At 44.6% G+C, this 23,979-nt stretch overlaps 1 protein-coding gene across 1 annotated transcript in view; it reads right to left on the minus strand.

Moving 5' to 3' along the window:
• LOC110522529 (leucine-rich repeat and fibronectin type-III domain-containing protein 2-like) overlaps nucleotides 1-23,979 on the minus strand; it is a 193,968-nt gene that overhangs the window by 14,633 nt on the left and 155,356 nt on the right. Inside the window, exon 3 of the mRNA XM_021600975.3 lies at nucleotides 198-1,594. Within this exon, the coding sequence (XP_021456650.1) occupies nucleotides 198-1,573 (1,376 nt within the window). The 5' untranslated portion in view covers nucleotides 1,574-1,594. The remainder of the gene's footprint in view (nucleotides 1-197; nucleotides 1,595-23,979) is intronic.

The following is a 23,979-nucleotide window of genomic DNA, read 5'->3' on the forward strand; positions in this document are numbered from 1 at the left end:
CATGATTTACTGTTTGGCACAATTCATCTTCATCATTCATCTTTTGTGAAAGCTGAGAGACATTATCTTTAGGTAAACAAAACAAGTCGACTGTTGTCTTAAAACAACATGTGTATTGAGCGTCTCCTCCATCTTTTGTTCCCTCATAGATCAAAGCTATCGGTGTTCCTACTTCTCTGAAAATGAAGGTTTGTTACCTGTAGATGAGGACTTCATCGTCGGAACAGTTGTACTGGAGCTGGTACATCTTTACCTTGGGCGCTGTCTTGCTGACGGTCCACTTAACCAAGGCTGAAATGGCTGTCACCTCTGACACAGTGACCACTTTCTCCGGGGGGGTCTTTGGAACCCCCTTGCTTATCCTGGTGGTGCCGGTGATGTCCGAGAGGCGGGACTTGGGCTGTGAGGCCTGACCGGTGCCGTTGCTGAGGTGGGGCAGCTGGATGATTGACAGATCCACTGAGGCGGTGGACTCCCCGGCCACGTTGGCTGCAATGCAGGTGAAGGTACCGTAGTCCTTGGAGGTGGTGATGAGAATCTCCAGGGTGCCGTTGCCATTGACGACGGTTCGGGACGAGTTGCCAAGGACACGGTCGTCAGGGGCCATCCAGTGGATGGTGGGGGTGGGGTCTCCAATGGCCTCGCACCTCAGGCTGGCCATCTGGCCCTCCAGCACCAGCATCCTGTGGGTGTGCTGAGTGATGAGGGGTGGCTCGCACACAAACTCCTCCTCCCTCACATACCAGAAGTAGCGCCCCTTCAGGTTGGAAGGGGAAGCGCATGTCTCCTGATCATCGTCCCTCTCCAGCCGCCGCAGCCAAAGCACCTCACAGTTACAATGCAGGGGGTTCCCCCCGATGCCAAGGGACAGCTGGGGGGCATAGGGAGTGGTCATCATCACTGAATCCTGGGCCCTGGCGAAGATGGGGTCTGGGGGCAGCTTCTTCAGTCGGTTGGAGGTGAGATCCAGGCGAGCCAGTCTCTCTAGATCAGTAAAGGTCCCCTCAGGGATGAAGTCCAGGAGGTTATGGTCAAGACTCAACTGGTGGAGAGAGACCATCAGCTTGACTGAGTCCCAGGGCAGGCTCCTCAGGTTGTTGTAGGACAGATCCAGATCCTCTAGGGAGGGTGCCAGGTCTTCCAAGGCCCGGTCCGAGATGCGTCCCAGCTGGTTGTTGTTAAGGATGAGGTGCTGCAGGTTGACCAGGCCCCGGAGATCATCGGGACCCAGCTCTATGAGACGGTTGTTGTCCAGGTGTAAGGAGCGCAGGGTCTCCAGGTCGCTGAAGGAGAAGGGCTGGATGTAACTGATGGTGTTGCGGCTGAGCGTCAGGTCCACCAGGTCAGTCATGTTGGCAAAGTCCTGCTGGGTGATGCGGAGGATGTAGTTTCCGCCCAGCCGGAGCTCCACAGTGCGCCGGTCGATGTCCAGTGGGACGAAGAGCAAGCCTTTGGAGGGACACAAGGTCCCCAGGGACTCGGACAGGTTCTGGCACACACAGTACTTTGGGCATGCGTGGGCCATCAACACTGCGGTTCCCAGGACCAGCAGGCAACAGAGGATGTGGTCCATGGTAGAGTCACACAAAGGAATCTACAGAGAGAGAGAGAGAGAGAGAGAGAGAGAAGAGAACAATAGAGAGAGAGATAAAGAAAGAAAGACATGATTAGTTCTTCCATAGTACGCAGTCTACTTCTCCTTTGTGATTGTGGCAGACAATCATAATCTCATGTAAACTATCTGTGAGGATCTCTAGAGCGGTGGGGTTTTGGGGCCTGTTATTGACAGGTTACAGCAGTAGGGTTTTGGGGCCTGTTGTTGACAGGCTACAGCAGTAGGGTTTTGGGGCCTGTTGTTGACAGGTTACAGCAGTAGGGTTTTGAGGCCTGTTATTGACAGGTTACAGCAGTAGGGTTTTGGGGCCTGTTGTTGACAGGTTACAGCAGCAGGGTTTTGGGGCCTGTTGTTGACAGGTTACAGCAGCAGGGTTTTGGGGCCTGTTGTTGACAGGCTACAGCAGTAGGGTTTTAGGGCCTGTTGTTTACAGGCTACAGCAGTAGGGTTTTGGGGCCTGTTGTGGACAGGTTACTGCAATAGGGTTTTGGGGCCTGTTGTTGACACACCAGTAGGGTTTTGGGGCCTGTTGTTGACAGGTTACAGCAGTAGGGTTTTGAGGCCTGTTATTGACAGGTTACAGCAGCAGGGTTTTGGGGCCTGTTAATGACAGGTTACAGCAGCAGGGTTTTGGGGCCTGTTGTTTACAAGCTACAGCAGTAGGGTTTAAGGGCCTGTTGTTTACAGGCTACAGCAGTAGGGTTTTGGGGCCTGTTGTTGACAGGTTACAGCAGTAGGGTTTTGGGGCCTGTTATTGACAGGCTACAGCAGTAGTGTTTTGGGGCCTGTTGTTGACAGGTTACAGCAGTAGGGTTTTGGGGCCTGTTGTTTACAGGCTACATCAGTAGAGTTTGGGGCTTGTTGTTAACACATCAGTATAGTTTTGGGGCTTGTTGTTGACAGGCTACAGCAGAAGGGTTTTGGGGCCTTTTATTGACAGGCTACAGCAGTAGGGATTTGGGGCCTGTGGTTTACGGGCTAAAGCAGTAGGGTTTTTTGGCCTGTTGTTGACACATCAGTATAGTTTTGGGGCTTGTTGTTGACAGGCAACAGCAGTAGGGTTTTGGGGCCTGTTGTTGACAGGTTACAGCAGTAGGTTTTTGGGGCCTGTTGTTGACAGGTTACAGCAGTAGGGTTTTGGGGCCTGTTGTTTACAGGCTACAGCAGTAGGGTTTTGGGGCCTGTTGTTGACAGGCTACAGCAGTAGGGTTTTGGGGCCTGTTGTTGACAGGTTACAGCAGTAGGGTTTTGGGGCCTGTTGTTTACAGGCTACAGCAGTAGGGTTTTGGGGCCTGTTGTTGACAGGCTACAGCAGTAGGGTTTTGGGGCCTGTTATTGACAGGTTACAGAAGTAGGGTTTTGGGGCCTGTTGTTGACAGGTTACAGCAGTAGGGTTTTGGGGCCTGTTGTTGACAGGTTACAGCAGTAGGGTTTTGGGGCCTGTTATTGACAGGTTACCGCAGTAGGGTTTTGGGGCCTGTTGTTGACAGGTTACAGCAGTAGGGTTTTGGGGCCTGTTGTTTACAGGCTACAGCAGTAGAGTTTTGGGGCTTGTTATTAACACATCAGTATAGTTTTGGGGCTTGTTGTTGACAGGCTACAGCAGAAGGGTTTGGGGCCTTTTATTGACAGGCTACAGCAGTAGGGTTTTGGGGCCTGTGGTTTACGGGCTACAGCAGTAGGGTTTTTTGGCCTGTTGTTGACACATCAGTATAGTTTTGGGGCTTGTTGTTGACAGGTTACAGCAGTAGGGTTTTGGGGCCTGCTGTTTACAGGCTACAGCAGTAGGGTTTTGGGGCCTGTTGTTGACAGGCTACAGCAGTAGGGTTTTGGGGCCTGTTGTTGACAGGCTACAGCAGTAGGGTTTTGGGGCCTGTTATTGACAGGTTACAGAAGTAGGGTTTTGGGGCCTGTTGTTGACAGGTTACAGCAGTAGGGTTTTGGGGCCTGTTGTTGACAGGTTACAGCAGTAGGGTTTTGGGGCCTGTTATTGACAGGTTACCGCAGTAGGGTTTTGGGGCCTGTTGTTGACAGGTTACAGCAGTAGGGTTTTGGGGCCTGTTGTTTACAGGCTACAGCAGTAGAGTTTTGGGGCTTGTTATTAACACATCAGTATAGTTTTGGGGCTTGTTGTTGACAGGCTACAGCAGAAGGGTTTGGGGCCTTTTATTGACAGGCTACAGCAGTAGGGTTTTGGGGCCTGTGGTTTACGGGCTACAGCAGTAGGGTTTTTTGGCCTGTTGTTGACACATCAGTATAGTTTTGGGGCTTGTTGTTGACAGGTTACAGCAGTAGGGTTTTGGGGCCTGCTGTTTACAGGCTACAGCAGTAGGGTTTTGGGGCCTGTTGTTGACAGGCTACAGCAGTAGGGTTTTGGGGCCTGTTGTTGACAGGCTACAGCAGTAGGGTTTTGGGGCCTGTTATTGACAGGTTACAGAAGTAGGGTTTTGGGGCCTGTTGTTGACAGGTTACAGCAGTAGGGTTTTGGGGCCTGTTGTTGACAGGTTACAGCAGTAGGGTTTTGGGGCCTGTTATTGACAGGTTACCGCAGTAGGGTTTTGGGGCCTGTTGTTGACAGGTTACAGCAGTAGGGTTTTGGGGCCTGTTGTTTACAGGCTACAGCAGTAGAGTTTTGGGGCTTGTTATTAACACATCAGTATAGTTTTGGGGCTTGTTGTTGACAGGCTACAGCAGAAGGGTTTGGGGCCTTTTATTGACAGGCTACAGCAGTAGGGTTTTGGGGCCTGTGGTTTACGGGCTACAGCAGTAGGGTTTTTTGGCCTGTTGTTGACACATCAGTATAGTTTTGGGGCTTGTTGTTGACAGGTTACAGCAGTAGGGTTTTGGGGCCTGCTGTTTACAGGCTACAGCAGTAGGGTTTTGGGGCCTGTTGTTGACAGGCTACAGCAGTAGGGTTTTGGGGCCTGTTGTTGACAGGTAACAGCAGTAGGGTTTTGGGGCCTGTTGTTGACAGGCTACAGCAGTAGGGTTTTGGGGCCTGTTGTTTACAGGCTACAGCAGTAGGGTTTTGGGGCCTGTTGTGAACAGGTCACTGCAGTAGGGTTTTGGGGCCTGTTGTTTACAGGCTACAGCAGTAGGATTTTGGGGCCTGTTGTTGACACATCAGTAGGGTTTTGGGGCCTGTTGTTGACACATCAGTAGGATTTTGAGGCCTGTTGATGACAGGTTACAGCAGTAGGGTTTTGAGGCCTGTTGTTGACAGGTTACAGCAGTAGGGTTTTGAGGCCTGTTGTTGACAGGTTACAGCAGTAGGGTTTTGAGGCCTGTTGTTGACAGGCTACAGCAGTAGTGTTTTGGGGCCTGTTATTGACAGGTTATAGCAGTAGGGTTTTGGGGCCTGTTGTTGACAGGTTACAGCAGTAGGGTTTTGGGGCCAGTTATTGACAGGTTACAGAAGTAGGGTTTTGGGGCCTGTTGTTGACAGGTTACAGCAGTAGGGTTTTGGGGCCTGTTGTTGACAGGTTACAGCAGTAGGGTTTTGGGGCCTGTTGTTTACAGGCCACATCAGTAGAGTTTGGGGCTTGTTGTTAACACATCAGTATAGTTTTGGGGCTTGTTGTTGACAGGCTACAGCAGAAGGGTTTTGGGGCCTTTTATTGACAGGCTACAGCAGTAGGGATTTGGGGCCTGTGGTTTACGGGCTAAAGCAGTAGGGTTTTTTGGCCTGTTGTTGACACATCAGTATAGTTTTGGGGCTTGTTGTTGACAGGCAACAGCAGTAGGGTTTTGGGGCCTGTTGTTGACAGGTTACAGCAGTAGGGTTTTGGGGCCTGTTGTTGACAGGTTACAGCAGTAGGGTTTTGGGGCTTGTTGATGACAGGCTACAGAAGTAGGGTTTTGGGGCCTGTTGTTGACAGGTTACAGCAGTAGGGTTTTGGGGCCTGTTGTTGACAGGTTACAGCAGTAGGGTTTTGGGGCCTGTTGTTTACAGGCTACAGCAGTAGGGTTTTGGGGCCTGTTGTTGACAGGCTACAGCAGTAGGGTTTTGGGGCCTGTTGTTGACAGGTTACAGCAGTAGGGTTTTGGGGCCTGTTGTTGACTGGTTACAGCAGTAGGGTTTTGGGGCCTGTTGTTGACAGGCTACAGCAGTAGGGTTTTGGGGCCTTTTGTTGACAGGCTACAGCAGTAGGGTTTTGGGGCCTGTTGTGGACAGGCTACAGCAGTAGGGTTTTAGGGCCTGTTGTTTACAGGCTACAGCAGTAGGGTTTTGGGGCCTGTTGTTGACAGGTTACAGCAGTAGAGTTTTGGGGCTTGTTGTTGACAGGTTACAGCAGTAGGGTTTTGGGGCCTGTTATTGACAGGTTACCGCAGTAGGGTTTTGGGGCCTGTTGTTGACAGGTTACAGCAGTAGGGTTTTGGGGCCTGTTGTTTACAGGCTACAGCAGTAGAGTTTTGGGGCCTGTTGTTGACAGGATACAGCAGCAGGGTTTTGGGGCCTGTTGTTTACAGGCTACAGCAGTAGGGTTTTGGGGCCTGTTGTTGACAGGCTACAGCAGTAGGGTTTTGGGGCCTGTTGTTGACAGGTTACAGCAGGAGGGTTTTGGGGCCTGTTGTTTACAGCTACAGCAGTAGTGTTTTGGGGCCTGTTGTTGACAGGTTACAGCAGTAGGGTTTTTGGGCCTGTTATTGACAGGCTACAGCAGTAGGGTTTTGGGGCCTGTTATTGACAGGCTACAGCAGTAGTGTTGTGGGGCCTGTTATTGACAGGTTACAGCAGTAGGGTTTTGAGGCCTGTTGTTGACAGGTTACAGCAGTAGGGTTTTGAGGCCTGTTGTTGACAGGTTACAGCAGTAGGGTTTTGAGGCCTGTTGTTGACAGGTTACAGCAGTAGGGTTTTGAGGCCTGTTGTTGACAGGTTACAGCAGTAGGGTTTTGAGGCCTGTTGTTTACAGGCTACAGCAGTAGGGTTTGGGGGCATGTTGTGGACAGGTTACTGCAGTAGGGTTTTAGGGCCTGTTGTATACAGGCTACAGCAGCAGGGTTTTGAGGCCTGTTGTTGACAGGTTACAGCAGTAGGGTTTTGAGGCCTGTTGTTGACAGGTTACAGCAGTAGGGTTTAGAGGCCTGTTGTTGACAGGTTACAGCAGTAGGGTTTTGAGGCCTGTTGTTGACAGGTTACAGCAGTAGGGTTTTGAGGCCTGTTGTTTACAGGCTACAGCAGTAGGGTTTTGGGGCCTGTTGTGGACAGGTCACTGCAGTAGGGTTTTAGGGCCTGTTGTTTACAGGCTACAGCAGCAGGGTTTTGGGGCCTGTTGTTGACAGGTTACAGCAGCAGGGTTTTGGGGCCTGTTGTTGACAGGCTACAGCAGTAGGGTTTTAGGGCCTGTTGTTTACAGGCTACAGCAGTAGGGTTTTGGGGCCTGTTGTTGACAGGTTACAGCAGTAGGGTTTTGGGGCCTGTTGTTTACAGCTACAGCAGTAGTGTTTTGGGGCCTGTTGTTGACAGGTTACAGCAGTAGGGTTTTGGGGCCTGTTATTGACAGGCTACAGCAGTAGGGTTTTGGGGCCTGTTATTGACAGGCTACAGCAGTAGTGTTGTGGGGCCTGTTATTGACAGGTTACAGCAGTAGGGTTTTGAGGCCTGTTGTTGACAGGTTACAGCAGTAGGGTTTTGAGGCCTGTTGTTGACAGGTTACAGCAGTAGGGTTTTGAGGCCTGTTGTTGACAGGTTACAGCAGTAGGGTTTTGAGGCCTGTTGTTGACAGGTTACAGCAGTAGGGTTTTGAGGCCTGTTGTTTACAGGCTACAGCAGTATGGTTTTGGGGCATGTTGTGGACAGGTTACTGCAGTAGGGTTTTAGGGCCTGTTGTTTACAGGCTACAGCAGCAGGTTTTGAGGCTTGTTGTTGACAGGTTACAGCAGTAGGGTTTTGAGGCCTGTTGTTGACAGGTTACAGCAGTAGGGTTTAGAGGCCTGTTGTTGACAGGTTACAGCAGTAGGGTTTTGAGGCCTGTTGTTGACAGGTTACAGCAGTAGGGTTTTGAGGCCTGTTGTTTACAGGCTACAGCAGTAGGGTTTTGGGGCCTGTTGTGGACAGGTTACTGCAGTAGGGTTTTAGGGCCTGTTGTTTACAGGCTACAGCAGCAGGGTTTTGGGGCCTGTTGTTGACAGGTTACAGCAGCAGGGTTTTGGGGCCTGTTGTTGACAGGCTACAGCAGTAGGGTTTCAGGGCCTGTTGTTTACAGGCTACAGCAGTAGGGTTTTGGGGCCTGTTGTTGACAGGTTACAGCAGTAGGGTTTTGGGGCCTGTTGTTGACAGGTTACAGCAGTAGGGTTTTGAGGCCTGTTGTTGACAGGTTACAGCAGTAGGGTTTTGAGGCCTGTTGTTGACAGGTTACAGCAGTAGGGTTTTGAGGCCTGTTGTTTACAGGCTACAGCAGTAGGGTTTTGGGGCCTGTTGTGGACAGGTTACTGCAGTAGGGTTTTAGGGCCTGTTGTTTACAGGCTACAGCAGCAGGGTTTTGGGGCCTGTTGTTGACAGGTTACATCAGCAGGGTTTTGGGGCCTGTTGTTGACAGGCTACAGCAGTAGGGTTTTAGGGCCTGTTGCTGACAGGCTACAGCAGTAGGGTTTTGGGGCCTGTTGTTGACACATCAGTAGAGTTTTGGAGCCTGTTGTTGACACATCAGTAGAGTTGTGGGGCCTGTTATTGACAGGTTACAGTGTAGGGTTTTGAGGCCTGTTGTTGACAGGTTAGAGCAGTAGGGTTTTGGGGCCTGTTGTTGACAGGTTACAGCAGCAGGGTTTTGGGGCCTGTTGTTGACAGATTACAGCAGTAGGGTTTTGGGGCTTGTTGATGACAGGCTACAGCAGTAGGGTTTTGGGGCCTGTTGTTGACAGGTTACAGCAGTAGGGATTTGGGGCCTGTTGTTTACAGGCTACAGCAGTAGGGTTTTGGGGCCTGTTGTTGACAGGCTACAGCAGTAGGGTTTTGGGGCCTGTTGTTGACAGGTTACAGCAGTAGGGTTTTGGGGCCTGTTGATTACAGCTACAGCAGTAGTGTTTTGGGGCCTGTTGTTGACAGGTTACAGCAGTAGGGTTTTGGGGCCTGTTATTGACAGGCTACAGCAGTAGGGTTTTGGGGCCTGTTATTGACAGGCTACAGCAGTAGTGTTGTGGGGCCTGTTATTGACAGGCTACAGCAGTAGGGTTTTGGGGCCTGTTGTTGACAGGTTACAGCAGTAGGGTTTTGGGGCCTGTTGTTGACAGGTTACAGCATTAGGGTTTTGGGGCCTGTTGTTGACAGGCTACAGCAGTAGGGTTTTGGGGCCTGTTATTGACAGGCTACAGCAGTAGGGTTGTGGGGCCTGTTATTGACAGGCTACAGCATTAGGGTTTTGGGGCCTGTTGTTGACAGGTTACCCCTGTAGGGTTTTGAGGCCTGTTGTTGACAGGTTACAGCAGTAGGGTTTTGAGGCCTGTTGTTGACAGGTTACAGCAGTAGGGTTTTGAGGCCTGTTGTTTACAGGCTACAGCAGTAGGGTTTTGGGGCATGTTGTGGACAGGTTACTGCAGTAGGGTTTTAGGGCCTGTTGTTTACAGGCTACAGCAGCAGGGTTTTGAGGCCTGTTGTTGACAGGTTACAGCAGTAGGGTTTTGAGGCCTGTTGTTGACAGGTTACAGCAGTAGGGTTTTGAGGCCTGTTGTTGACAGGTTACAGCAGTAGGGTTTTGAGGCCTGTTGTTTACAGGCTACAGCAGTAGGGTTTTGGGGCCTGTTGTGGACAGGTTACTGCAGTAGGGTTTTAGGGCCTGTTGTTTACAGGCTACAGCAGCAGGGTTTTGGGGCCTGTTGTTGACAGGTTACAGCAGCAGGGTTTTGGGGCCTGTTGTTGACAGGCTACAGCAGTAGGGTTTTAGGGCCTGTTGTTTACAGGCTACAGCAGTAGGGTTTTGGGGCCTGTTGTGGACAGTTTACTGCAGTAGGGTTTTGGGGCCTGTTGTTTACAGGCTACAGCAGTAGGGTTTTGGGGCCTGTTGTTGACACATCAGTAGAGTTTTGGGGCCTGTTGTTGACACATCAGTAGGGTTGTGGGGCCTGTTATTGACAGGTTACAGTGTAGGGTTTTGAGGCCTGTTGTTGACAGGTTACAGCAGTAGGGTTTTGGGGCCTGTTGTTGACAGGTTACAGCAGTATTGTTTTGGGGCCTGTTGTTGACAGGTTACAGCAGTAGGGTTTTGGGGCCTGTTGTTGACAGGTTACAGCAGTAGGGTTTTGTGGCCTGTTATTGACAGGTTATAGCAGTAGGGTTTTGGGGCCTGTTGTTGACAGGTTACAGCAGTAGGGTTTTGGGGCCTGTTATTGACAGGTTACAGAAGTATGGTTCTGGGGCCTGTTGTTTACAGGCTACAGCAGTAGGGTTTTGGGGCCTGTTGTTGACAGGTTACAGCAGTAGGGTTTTGGGGCCTGTTGTTGACAGGTTACAGCAGTAGGGTTTTGGGGCCTGTTGTTGACAGGCTACAGCGGTAGGGTTTTGTGGCCTGTTATTGACAGCCGCCACAGGGCATCTTGATGTGTATCGATTAGACTGCACTTTGATCAGACTCAAAAGCTGTCATCAAATGCACATGGATTTGAACTAGGTTTGATCAGTTGTCTGTGGGTGGATGGGTGTGTGTGTATTTGTGTGCGTGCATCTGTCTTTGTGTGAGGGCTGTGTGGGAGGGAATCTTTACAGCAAATCGGTGGCTCAGAATTAATCATTTCAAAGACAAAACAATATAAATTAAATAACTTATCTACTAACAGCTAGCCATAAGACAGTCATAAATGGAGCTCCTCTGGGACATCAACTCATTTAGATTTACCATGGACAATTTGTCTGAAACACTATACTGCATTTATGATAGAGCCATTCATCATGCAAAAGGTTGGCTATTTATTTAGTGGCTTCTGTCATTTATGAAGTGTCCCTCTGAGGAAACCGTAGTGCTCTCTAACGGGGAAGTCATGTGACACGGGTCAATTCCAACGATGGATGTTTCACTCAGGTGGAGATAATATACTTTAATCATAATATATTCAATGTAATCAGGGAATGCTGGATAATAACTCAAGCCCAGAGCATTGGACAGCAGGCACTTAGAGACACCGTACAGAACTGACTCTAGATCAGTTGGTAGAGGTATATAATAATGAAGCAATAGACAGAGGGGAGACTGGCCTAAAATAAATGAGCATTCCTCAGAGATCAAATTAGAGAGGACATACCTATGCCCCTGTCTGTGACCACTCATTAGAGACAAATAGGTATGCAGTCATGTGGAACACAACTGCCCCCCCATGTCTATGACGTCCTTCATTAATATTCCTGTCTGCTTTGTTAATGTCAGTCACACACACATATAGCCTACAAACACACACGTACACCTCTATAACCTTATATACCCATCAAATCCTTATCCCCATGAGCCAAAGCTATTAATTCTCTCTCTCTCTCATATATTATCTTACAAGGATTTCCATATAAAGTAGCATATGCTATAAAGCAGTGTATTTTTTGCATCATTTGACCACATTTGTATTCATATCGACTTGTGGCAGAATTCCAAAAACCTTTGTCAACACAAAGCATCTGAGGCTTTTGTACTCCAGTAAATGGAGGTGGCTAATCATTGGCCCGGTGAAAAGAGCAGCGGCGAACCTAAGGAAGGATGGATAAGAGAGGAGGCTTGACCTTAGAGTCATCTGTGCATTGACCCAGCCAGCCACAGTAGTCACAGTACATTGAAAATAGGATAATTCAATCACAGGATAACATGGGCCCAATGCTATGGAGTCCATGGATGCCAGGGGGAAGGCTTAAATCACTCAGCCAAAATCACGATTCAAGGACGAATCCAATACGGATCCTAGGGAAGATGGATTGATTTGAAGTCAGGCAGTTAGGAAAACCGCAGAGATTGACAAGCTATGTGTGGCACTGCAGGGAGGGTGGGATTATAATTTGACCAGCACACAGTGGTTGTAATCAGGATACTCATGGGAAGCTGGGAAGACATCAACACAGGGATAGCTTTTAACATGCTCACCCACTGGCAGGTGAATCAGAACATTATCACAGATAATATGCTAACAATATGGGCTAATAAGTTGCCTTAGGGAAGAAATGGAACTCATGGTAGAATGTTGGTAGCACAGCGAGCACGACAGCATGATTACTCTTATGTTATAAAATCAAATCAAGTCAAGTCACATGCACTGAATACAACAGGTGTAGGTAGACCTTAACAGTGAAGTTATTACTTACAAGCCCTTAACCAACAATGCTTTAAAAAGTGAAGAAAAATAAGTGTTAAGTAAAAAATAGAAAATAGAAAATAAAAGCAACAAATAATTCAACATCAGCAGGAAAATAACAAGTGAGGCTATATACAGGGGGTACCGGTACAGAGTCAATGTGGAGGCTATATACAGGGGGTACCGGTACAAAGTCAATGTGCGGGGGCACCGGTTAGTCAATGTAATTTAGGTAATATGTACATGTAGGTAGAGGTAAAGTGACTATGCATAGATAATAAACAGAGTAGCAGCAGAGTAAAAGAGGGTTCTTGGTAGCCCTTTGATTAGCTGTTCAAGAGTCTTATGGCTTTCAGGATTCTTAAGTCTAGGCCTTTTGGAGCTAGCCTTGGAGCTCCGCTACCACTTGCTGTGCGGTAGCAGAGAGAACGATCTATGACTAGGGAGGTTGGAGTCTTTGACAATTTTCAGGGCCTTCCTCTGACACCGCCTAACATAGAGGTCCTGGATTGCAGGAAGCTTGGCCCCTGGGCCGTACGCACTACCCTCTGTAGTGTGTTGCAGTCGGAGGCCGAGCAGTTGCCATACCAGGCAGTTTTATAAAAAAAAAAAAATATTTCACCTTTTTTTAACCAGGTAGGCAAGTTGAGAACAAGTTCTCATTTACAACTGCGACCTGGCCAAGATAAAGCAAAGCAGTTCGACACATACAACAACACAGAGTTACACATGGAGTAAAACAAACATACAGTCAACAATACAGTAGAAAAACAAGTCTATATACGATGTGAGCAAATGAGGTGAGATAAGGGAGGTAAAGCAATAAATAGGCCATGGTGGTGAAGTAAATACAAAATAGCAATTAAACACTGGAATGGTAGATGTGCAGTAGATGAATGTGCAAAGTAGAAATACTGGGATGCAAAGGAGCAAAATAAATAAATAAATAAATACAGTAGGGGATGAGGTAGTTGTTTGGGCTATTTACAGATTGGCTATGTACAGGTGCAGTGATCTGTGAGCTGCTCTGACAGCTGGTACTTAAAGCTAGTGAGAGAGATAAGTGTCTCCAGTTTCAGTGATTTTTGTAGTTCGTTCCAGTCATTGGCAGCAGAGAACTGGAAGGAGAGGCGGCCAAAGGAGGAATTGGCTTTGGGGGTGACCAGTGAGATATACCTGCTGGAGAGCGTGCAACGGGTGGGTGCTGCTATGGTGACCAGTGAGCTGAGATAAGACGGGGCTTTACCTAGCAGGGTCTTGTAGATGTAGCAGTGACGCAACCAGTCAAGATGCTCTTGATGGTGCAGCTGTAGAACCTTTTTAGGATCTGAGGACCCATGCGAAATCTTTTCAGTCTCCTGAGTGGGAATAGGTTTTGTCGTGCCCTCTTCACAACTGTCTTAATGTGTTTGGACCATAATAGTGTGTTGGTGATGTGGACACCAAGGAACTTGAATCTCTCAACCTGCTCCACTACAGCCTCGTCAATGAGAATGGAGGTGTGCTTGGTCCTCCTTTTCCTGTAGTCCACAATCATCTCCTTTGTCTTGATCACGTTGAGGGAGAGGTTGTTGTTCTGGCATTGAGTGCCGTCTTAGTGCCAGAATCGGTTTATGGTGGTAGATAGACAACTTCAAAGAATATAGATGAAAACTCTCTTGGTAAATAGTGTTGTCTTACAGCTTATCATGAGAGTTCCGCTCAGGCGAGCAAAACCGCGAGACTTCCTTAGATTTTGTGCACCAGCTGTTGTTTACAAATATACATAGACCGTCACCCCTCGTCATACTAGAGGCTACTGCTTCATCCTGCCGATGCAGCGTCAAACCCGCCAGCTGTATGTTATTCATGACGTCGTTCAGCCATGACTCAGTGAAACATAAGATCTTACAGTTTTTAATGTCCCATGGTAGAATATACGTGATCGTAGTTGGTCTATTTTATTTTCCATTGATTGTACGTTGGCTAATAGGACCGATGGTAAAGGGAGATTATGCGCTTGGCATCGGATACTTAAAAGGAACCCAGATCTTCGTCCATTGTATAACTCACCACATAGAATGATGTTTGTACTGAAGTAGCTAACTTGTTTCTTATCATTCTTGTATTGTTCATTGTTATTGTCAAATCATAATTTCCTCAGTGGAAAATCTGTTGTTGCCGTTATGATGTTCTTGTTGGGGTGCTGACTGTTTGGGTGATAGGCAATGTTTGCTGGGCTATAGTCTAAGAGCTCTACCTATGCTTCTTGAAAAAGATACGATGATGCATATCTCCATGGATATGATTTTCTTACCAGTTTCTTCCAATGTTTCACAAGTATCTCTCTCATTAAGACTCTCAGCTGGAGGTAACATGTTTCCAACCCAGATAAATATCAAGCCTCCACATCACATCCAGATGTGGGTATTTGCAGTTCTATAATTGGTTTTGCAGGCCGGTACATCTCATATCTAAATAAAAGTCTTCAGAAAAAAAGTGAGGCTGATATTGATATATTCACCCACACCTGCTCTCCCATTTACATTGACAATGAACAAGACTATGTGGATACTGCCTGTCTGTCTGCACTTGTGCTGTACGTTCTGACTACACACTGCATGTTTCTAGTGAGATTAATATATTGGATTGTAAATGCATGTTAGGATGGTGTGCATCATGGTCCTAGTCAGATGAAGATATTGAATTGAGAGGGTTCTGCCTGTATGCATATGAAAATCACATCTCTGTCACGTTGCAGACACAGAGATCCAGTGTAAATGCCTCGATCCGGGTGTGAGTCTTTGTCTGGAGAAGCCGCAGAAGCTGGATCAGCAGAGATACTTTATTTAATCTTCAAGACATGGGGAGACGGGCTCTGTATTAGCATTCTTCTGCTAGCGGTTTAGTGAAAAGGCTTTAAGTAGCTTTCAGACTGAAATCTCCCATACCCTTCATGAAGAGAGGGCTGCAGAGTCTGCAACTGAGTGTGCACTTAGAGAGTGAATTACCAAGTTGATGGAGACGGTTTAAGTGTTTAGGGGAAATGTCAGTGATTTGGGGCGGGAAAGAGGTCTAAATGACAGGGCACAGGGTAAAGGGGAGGGAGTAGAGAGCTGTGGGTCACTAGGCTTGTTAAATGAAGCATCCTTCCACAGACAGACAGACAAATGCACACACACACCATCACACCCTGTAAGGCCACGTTCCCGTGATGTGTTACCTTTTTCTTCTGCAGTGCCATTTTAGTTCTTACCGCATGGCTGCATGGGTTTCTCAGGCAACACTGATCTCATTTATGAAAAGTGTCAGGGAGGGTTTTCATAACAGCTAGCCTGGGCTAAAGATGAGCTTATTCAGCTAACTAGGAGAAAAGAAAACACTCTCTCCCTCTCCCTTACAGAGCCCTGTCTCTCTGTCTCCCTCATTTTAATAACACCAGAGCTTCTTGATTCACAAAGCTGGTCTCTCTCTCTTTCTCTCTCTCTCTCTCTCTCTCTCTCTCTCTCCTGCCAAGTAATCTCCATAGAAAAGATGAATATTAATAATGGCTGTTGGAAGTGGAGGTGACACAATGGATAGCTCCTCTACTGTCTGCTTAATTAACCTCATCAGCTAATGCTCGGTTCACCTACTCAAAGGCCTCTTTGGTGTGACATGGCAAAGGATGCCTTTCAGGGATAATAAATGGCTCTTTTGGGAAGATATATAAAGGGGATTACTTTTGCCTGCTCCAAAATTAAGAATCTAAATGAAATATATGAACCAGTGGCCAAATCCTAAACCTAGCTCCTAAACCTATAACCCCTTACCCTTACCCTAACCCTTACCCTAATTGTAACCCGAACCCTAAACCTAGCTCCTAAACCTATAACCCCTTACCCTTACCCTAACCCTTACCCTAATTGTAACCCGAACCCTAAACCTAACCCCTAAGCTTAAAATAGCCGTTGTCCTCATAGGGATCTGGGAAATGTCCCCACGAGGGAGAATTTTTCTTGTTTTACTATCCTTGTGGGGATAGTTCCCAGCTAGCCTCCCTAGTGGATCATAGTCACAGGTAATGGGATGAGATAGAGAGCTCTGTGTCTCAGGGAGCATCTGTATAAGCCGACCCCCACAACGTCCCCTCAGTGCCCCTGGTCTCCCTGGCTGGGTGGTCAGCTGTAGTTGGCCCATCTGGCAGCTCAGTCAGTTAGGGCCTTCCCCTGGTATTGCATTCTCACCTCTGGCCCGCTCTAATGAATAACTAATCAAATGAAGAGCATTAAACAAATACTGTCCAACAAAAATGAACTCAATCTCTTTGGGAGAGGAGTTTGTTGTGTTCCCAGTGGTAAGTGAGAATAAGCTGCCCACCCGAGGCGAAACAAGATTAGCACGGCAGTTTGTAAAGAAAGAGAGAAAGAGACTGTATGTCAGTAATATCACTGATAACAGGACAGTGTTAGTCACCAACTCACCAGTGCTATTCCTGTTGCTGTGATGAGAATGGCAGTGAGCCTGTGAATGAAAGACAAAGCACCCACAGGCCTTCATCCTCCTCATCCTCATCATCTGTAAATATAGCAGCGCTCAACACCACACTTCAAACAGGGACCATCATCCCACACTCGTCACTGCTGTTCTGACTTTGTTCATCGTCCAATCATATGCCTATAGCATTTCCTATAACCATTTGTTCTTATCTCCTGGCCAGCCTCTCTCTCTCTCTCTCTCTCTCTCTCTCTCTCTCTCTCTCTCTCTCTGAGTGGGACCTGGAGATGTGACTCTGCTCTTATCAGTGTGTGTCAGACAGCCTCCCACGTCCTCCCACACGAAGCCTGCATGCTCATACACAAGCAGGAATCACATTTAAAAAGAGTCAGTGTAGATCCCAAAGAGGACCAGAGGGACACAAGGCCACAGAAAGGCAGAGATGGACAAAGGGATGGCGAAAGAGAGAGAGAAAAGTATAGACAGATATTCCCGTGTGGACCGGCAGCCTTGGAATGGTTAACACACTTAAATGGCTCTGTGTTATTTTCCTCGAAGCAAGCAAAGAAGGTGTTTAGGTCCGGATGTGAGGTGTCGGTGTCTGCGATGTGGCCACATGTGTCTCGTGTCTGAGCCAGTGAATTGCGACTCCACTTTGTCTCTGTACTGACGTTTTGCCTCTTTGATTGCCTTACGGAGGTCATAGATCGGGGATCATCAACCAGATCCAGCTGTAGACCGGGCAAATAAAACCACCGTGGGTCAAATTTGGCCTGCAGGCTGCCAGAACCCTTTCATAGATGGTCTGTTTGTACACGTCCATGTTCACAGTCACCTTGCTCTGGTTAAATGTGGTGGTTCGTGCTTTTAGATTTGTGCAAATGCTGCCACAGTTTCTGTTTAGAATAAGTTCTAATCGTCACAGTAGGAATAACGTTCCCTATGCACTTCCTGATGAACCCAGTCACAGAGTCAATGTATACGTCGATATTATTCCCAAAGGCGACAAGGAACATATCCCAGTCCACTTGATCAAAACAATCTTGAAGCAGAGATTCCAACTGGTCAGACCAACATTGAACAGTCTTTACCACGGGTGCTTCCTGCTTAAGTTTCTGCCTATAGTTCAGAGAGTATGAAGTTCACTGGGTTCTGAGCAAAACAATAATAAAAGGCAGATCTTATCCAGTGTGCTCTAGCCTTTAAACTAATCAAAAGTGGTGAAGCAACATTCATTTTTTAAAAGAAGATTAGAAATTGAGCTAAAATCACAGAGAGATTTCACTACAGACCCAGTTGTTGATATGTTGCAGTGTCTATTGACTTCTATTGGCACAGCATGCCTTCCAAGGTCATCTACTCATCATAGTTTTGTAAATGGCTTTGAGTGGAGTGGAAGCTATTGGCCTTGAGAAGATCAATGGCTTTCTCCATTGGGATTCTTCCGGTGCTTTTGTGAACAACAAATTCAGCACAAGTGTTGTTGGCCCACTTTTGTAATGTTTCCTTTTGTGGTTAAGCCTCGTCTTTGTAGAAGTGCTTCACACAGGGCCTTCAAGGGTACTTTGAGTACTGTACTGCAGATAACTGCATGCGTACAGTTGGGGAAAAAAGTGATTCATTATCGCAGAAAATAATTATTGACAGAGCACAAAGCAATCTCGAGGTAATGAGAGCAATTAAACAGCAATGAAATACGAATAGGCCCTGATATTACTTTACTGTATGTTTCCAAGTCCATACAAGTGGCATAGAAAGTCCTGCTGCTTTTCTGGAAGTGATGCTCTGCATGGACAGTTTCGGAAACTAAAAGAAGCATAAATTATCTAGAGGAACTGCTTACAGTAAAAAATGCCCATCCATAAACAGTCTTTATGTAAAGAATACGGTCAAACCATCAGATAATTGGCATATATATATTACTCTTACTGAATTTACACATGTGCGAGGATATTGGAAATTTAATCAAAGCCTATTGGATGATACCTTGTTTTTAACTAGGACAGAGGAATATATAACACATTTTTACAGTAGATCCCCTTACTGCATGGGACACATTTAAATGTGCCTTTAGAGGCCATGCAACTCAGTACTCAGCTCTAAAACAAAAGAAATGTAGGTCAAAATAGTTATCAAAAGAAATAGAAGGGCTAACAGAACAGATAGATAGCAATAAAACTGTACCATAGAGGCTCAGAATAAGTTAGAGGAAAAACAAAAAGAAATGGAGGAACTTATTCAAGAAAGATTAAGTGTAATATATTATAAAATAAAGCAAACTGGATGGAATATGTGGAAAAATGCACAATAAAAAAAAATCTTCAACATAGAAGATGCTACTAAAAATAATTGTTACAAATGTCACCCATGATTCACCAAATTATATTTTGAAAGAGGAAGCAAAGTACTTTAAGCATATGTTTTCGTTTCAGTCTCATCCATCTCCTCTAACTGAAGCTATTTGTATGGATTTTAAAATTAACAGCTGAACAGAAAGACTCATGTGAAGGCAAAATTACAGAGGAGGAACTTCTTGATGCAATTAAAGCCTTTAAATCTGGGAAAACTCCAGGGCTGGATAGGATACCAGTGGAGGTATACCAAACTTTTTTTTTATATACTCAGATGACCATTATTAGCATGTTTTAACCACTCCTATGTAAATGGTAGATTATTGGACACTCAACAATGTCTGATTTCATTATTACTGAAACAGGATACAAGTGATAAATATAAAGATCCAGTCCTTTTAAAAATGTGGAAGCCCATTACACGTCAGTGTTGTGATGCAAAAATAGTAGCAAAATGTGAAGCGGCTAGAATTCATAAGGTATTGTTGTATATTATTCATTCGAATCAGACAGGATTTTTACATGGACGATACATTGATAAAGTACGACTGGAGTTTATATATAAATACCTGGAACATTTCAAATTTTGGAGAATCTCTTATAAAATGGGTTAAAGTCACATATAGTGGGGTCTCCCGAGTGGTGCAGCGGTCTAAGGCACTGCATCGCAGTGATAGCTGTGTCACTACAGATCCTGGTTCAATCCCAGGCTGTGTCGCAGCCGGCCGCGACCGGGAGACCCATGAGGCAGCACAGAATTGGCTCAGGGGAGGGTTTGGCCAGCTGGGATGTCCTTGTCCCATCGCACTCTAGTGACTCCTGTGGCAGGCCGGGAGCATGCAAGCTGACACAGTCATCAGGTGTTTCTTCCGACACATTGGTGTGGCTGGCTTCCGGTTTAAGCGTCAAAGAAGCAGTGCGGCTTGGGTGGTCATATTCTGGAGAATGAATGCACGGCTCTCGAACTTCACCTCTCCTGAGACCGTATGGGAGTTGCAGCGATGGAACAAGAGGGGTATATTTTTTTTGAAGTAATGTATAGTTTAAAAAATATATGTATATTTAACCTTTATTTAACCATGAATGTCAGTTAAGAACAAATTCTTATTTGCAATGAAGGCCTACATAATTACCTTAGGTGTGAAATAGTAAATAATGGCTACTTCTTAGAGCTTAGAAAGATTTAAACTGTCAAGATGAGTAAAGGTTGTCCACAAGGTTGTCCACTATTGGCATATCTATTTATTATGGCCATCGAAATGTTAGCTATTTAAATCAGATCCAACAAAAATATCAAGGGGTTAGAAATCCAGGGCTTAAAAATGAAGGTGTCATTGTACGCTGATGATTCATGTTTTATTTTACATCCACAATTTGGATCTCTCCACAGCCTCATAGAGAATCTAGATACATTTTCTAACCTCTCTGGATTACAACAAAATTGTTGTGCTATATTACATATTGGGTCACAAAAAAATACAACATTTACATTACCGTGCAGTTTACCAATAAAATGGTGTGATGGTGATGTGGAAATACTCGGTATACATATCCCAAAATAAATAAATGATCTCACTCCAATACATTTTAATAGAAAGTTAGCGAAAAGACATAATATCTTGCTACACCTAGCGACAATACCTGTCTATTTGTGGAAAAATCACCCTGATTAAATATTTAGTCATATCCCAGTTTACCTATTTGCTTATGGGCTTGCCTACACCTTACCAAACAGTTAATTCAATTATATGAGGAAAAAGTATCCATTTTCTTTGAAACGGCAAGTCAGACAATATTAAACGTGCCTATTTATAGAATTAATATGAATTCGGAGGGCACAAATTATTAAATATTAATATTAAAGTATTAGACCTCTCACTAAAGGCTTCAGTCATACAGAAGTTATACTTAAATCCGAACTGGTTCTCTAGCAAATTAATAAGAATGTCTCACCCCATGTTCAAGAATGGCCTTTTTCCCTTTATTCAGATTACAAACTTGCACTTTCAGTTATTTGAAAAGGAAATAATCTCCCAAATATCACTATTTTTACAACAAGCCATAGAAAGTTGTTTGCAATTTCAATTTAATCCACCAGAAAAAAAACGGACCAAATAATACCTCAAATACTGTGGTTAAACTCAAATATACTAATAGATTAAAATATATATATACATCTTTTTTTAAATGTTTAAAAAAGGTATCATCTTTGTAAATGATATCATAAATAGGACTGGTGGAGTTATGTAACACAAATATATGGAAATATCTGATCTACCCAAAACTGCAACTAATTGTAGCATTACCACAAAAATGGAAGAGGAAAGTGGAAGGGGGAAAAAGTAGGGAACCTGTCTGTCAGCCCTGCATTAAAGACCATAATTGGTTAAAGAAAATTGAGACAAATAAAAAAGAATACCAGTTTCATTTAAGGACCAAAAATTGACAGCTGTGCCATATAGATTACAAAATAGTTGGGAAGAGATTTTCAACGTACTGATTTCATGTCACACGGTTTATGAACTGATAGGCAAAACAATGCTTGATTCAAAACTTTGAATTTTTCAAATTAATATCCCAAATTCTTGAAACCAATATTATATATATGGGGGATACAACCTTCCCAGCTCTGCAGATTTTTATGCGAAGAGACAGAATCATTAGATCATTTGTTTTGGTACTGTCCATATGCAGCTTGTTTTTGGTCACAGGTCCGGGAATGACTGAAGAATTGCAACATTTACCTGGAGCTAACTCTGCAGATAGCTCTACAGGGTCAATAATATAATATAATAATACTTTGAGAAAAAATATATATTATATGAGAATAGAAAGGTTCAGAACTTTTGTGAAACATCACAGCACAGTTGACAAATGGCAAATAGAATTACAATATGGATGGTGTTAAATCCAATATGAATGGTGTTAAATTCAATGTGGATGGTGTTAAATCCAATGTGGATGGTGTTAAATCCAATGTGGATGGTGTTAAATCCAATGTGGATGGTGTTAAACTTCAATGTGGATGTTGTTAAATTCAATATGAATGGTGTTAAATTCAATGTGGATGGTGTTAAATCCAATGTGGATGGTGTTAAATCCAATGTGGATGGTGTTAAATTCAATGTGGATGGTGTTAACTTCAATGTGGATGGTGTTAAATTCAATATGGATGGTGTTCAATTCAATGTGGATGGTGTTAAATCCAATGTGGATGATGTTAAGAAATAGATGGGAGGGGTTGAATGGAGCCGAAGGTTGGGAATAATAACAACTAATAACAACTAATGTAAACCATACTGTGTCCTTAAAAGGTATCATGGTTCAGCACTTTTGTGAAATAAATAGATGGGAGAGGTTGAGGTTAGATGAAGGACAGAAGTAAAAACAAACAAAATATAACTATTGTAAAATAGACTGTGCCCGTAAAGTTTATAGTATGTACTGTATAAACTGGAAGTAGAAGCCTAAGCATTGTGTTCACTAGTTTACACCAATTAGGGGAGGGGTGTCAGGGTTAGAAAGTAAAAAAGGAACATATATTTAAAAAAATATGTGCATATACTGTATATATCTGTTTATTTTACCTGTTGATACAGTTGATATGTGAAACTATTCTAACTGAACATTTTCTTTCACAGTGACACTGATTCCGAATGGGAGCCCCCAGTGCCAAGGAGTCCATCCCCCACTGAAGCTGGTTCATCCAGCTCCTGCCACAAGTGGTGTTCATCTGCCCAAATTTATTTCTGCAGACATGGATGTGCCTCAGGGCCAAAAAGGCACAGCATGGAGGCGTCCCTGTATTCTTTGCTAAATGAAGTCCCCCATCACCTGCACTACATGCTTGGTGACCCTCTGCTTTACAGCAGAAAGAGACTGCTATGGCACCTGGCATCAGCAGCACAATATTGTGTAGAGGACTGAGGGTCTTCCAAATATTGAAAGTGTTATTTTGTAAATGTATATATATTTTTTTTTTCATGTTTTTTCTCCATTTTTTGGGGGGCATGTGTTAGAATACCATTTTGGTATTTTGTATATATTTATTCCATTCAAAATGTATAACTTCACCAATTTGGCCACTTGGGTACATTTGGGCTACTTGTGTGGGACACCTGGGTGACTTCATGATAAATGTCATGGAGCACACTCATTTTGGAAGTTATCATTCTGAAACTTTGCACAAGTACTGTTGCCCTCTTATGTTTTTCACTGAAATTGTCCCCATCATCCTTTCTGAATGTTTGTTTTGTCTTGTTCATTTTAAAGATGATGATACAACAATAAAAATGAAAAAATTTATGTTTTTTTTTTATTGTGTTATATTCTCCTACATTCAATTCACATTTACATAAACTTCAGAGTGTTTTCTTTCAAATGAAACCAATAATATGCATATCCTTGGTTCTGGGCCTGAGCTACAGGCAGTTAGATTTGGGTATGTCTTTAGGCGGAAATTGAAAAAAGTAGGGGGTAGCTGTAAGAGGCTAATTAGGAGAAGTCTATCTTTAATTCTGTGAATAACACTTGCATCTTTTATCAATGTTTATTATGCGTATTTCTGCAAAATCACCGGATGTTTTGGAATCAAAACATTACTGCACGTAACGCGCCAATGTAAACTGAGATTTTTGGATATATTTATGCACATTATCGAACAAAACATACATGTATTGTGTAACATGATGTCCTATGAGTGTCATCTGATGAAGATCATCAAAGGTTAGTGATTAATTTTATTTATATTTCTGATTTTTGTGACTCCTCTCTTTGGCTGGAAAATGGCTGTGTGTGTTTTTGTGACTTGACTCTGACCTAACATAATCATATGTTGTGCTTTCGCTGTAAAGCATTTTTGAAATCGGACATGATGGGTAGAATTAACAAGATGTTTATCTTTCATTTGCTGTATTGGACATGTCAATGTGTGAAAGTTACATATTTCAAAAAAATATTTTTGAATTTCGCACACTGCCTTTTCAGCGGAATGTTGTCGAGGTGTTCCGCTAGCGCAACCCCTGCCCTAGAAAGGTTAACAAAGGCTATTCAAGAGTCCTTCAGTAGAGTCAGAGAGAGAGGGAAGGGAGAAAGGTATTTATGGGGGGGTGGGGTCATAAACCTTACACACAGGCCAACGTCATGACATATATGTATGTATTTGCAAAAAAATATATGGGGGATTGGAAGTGATGCAGACAATTACATTGATGGAAGCTACAATATATCTGCAATATTAAAGATGATCTACCCCTTATACATAAAAAAGTATTTATGTTTATCTGTGCCTCTCTACTA

Source organism: Oncorhynchus mykiss, chromosome 4 (genome assembly GCF_057628025.1).
Source record: "Oncorhynchus mykiss isolate SJ-2025 chromosome 4, ASM5762802v1, whole genome shotgun sequence".
Classification (NCBI taxonomy): Eukaryota; Metazoa; Chordata; class Actinopteri; order Salmoniformes; family Salmonidae; genus Oncorhynchus; species Oncorhynchus mykiss.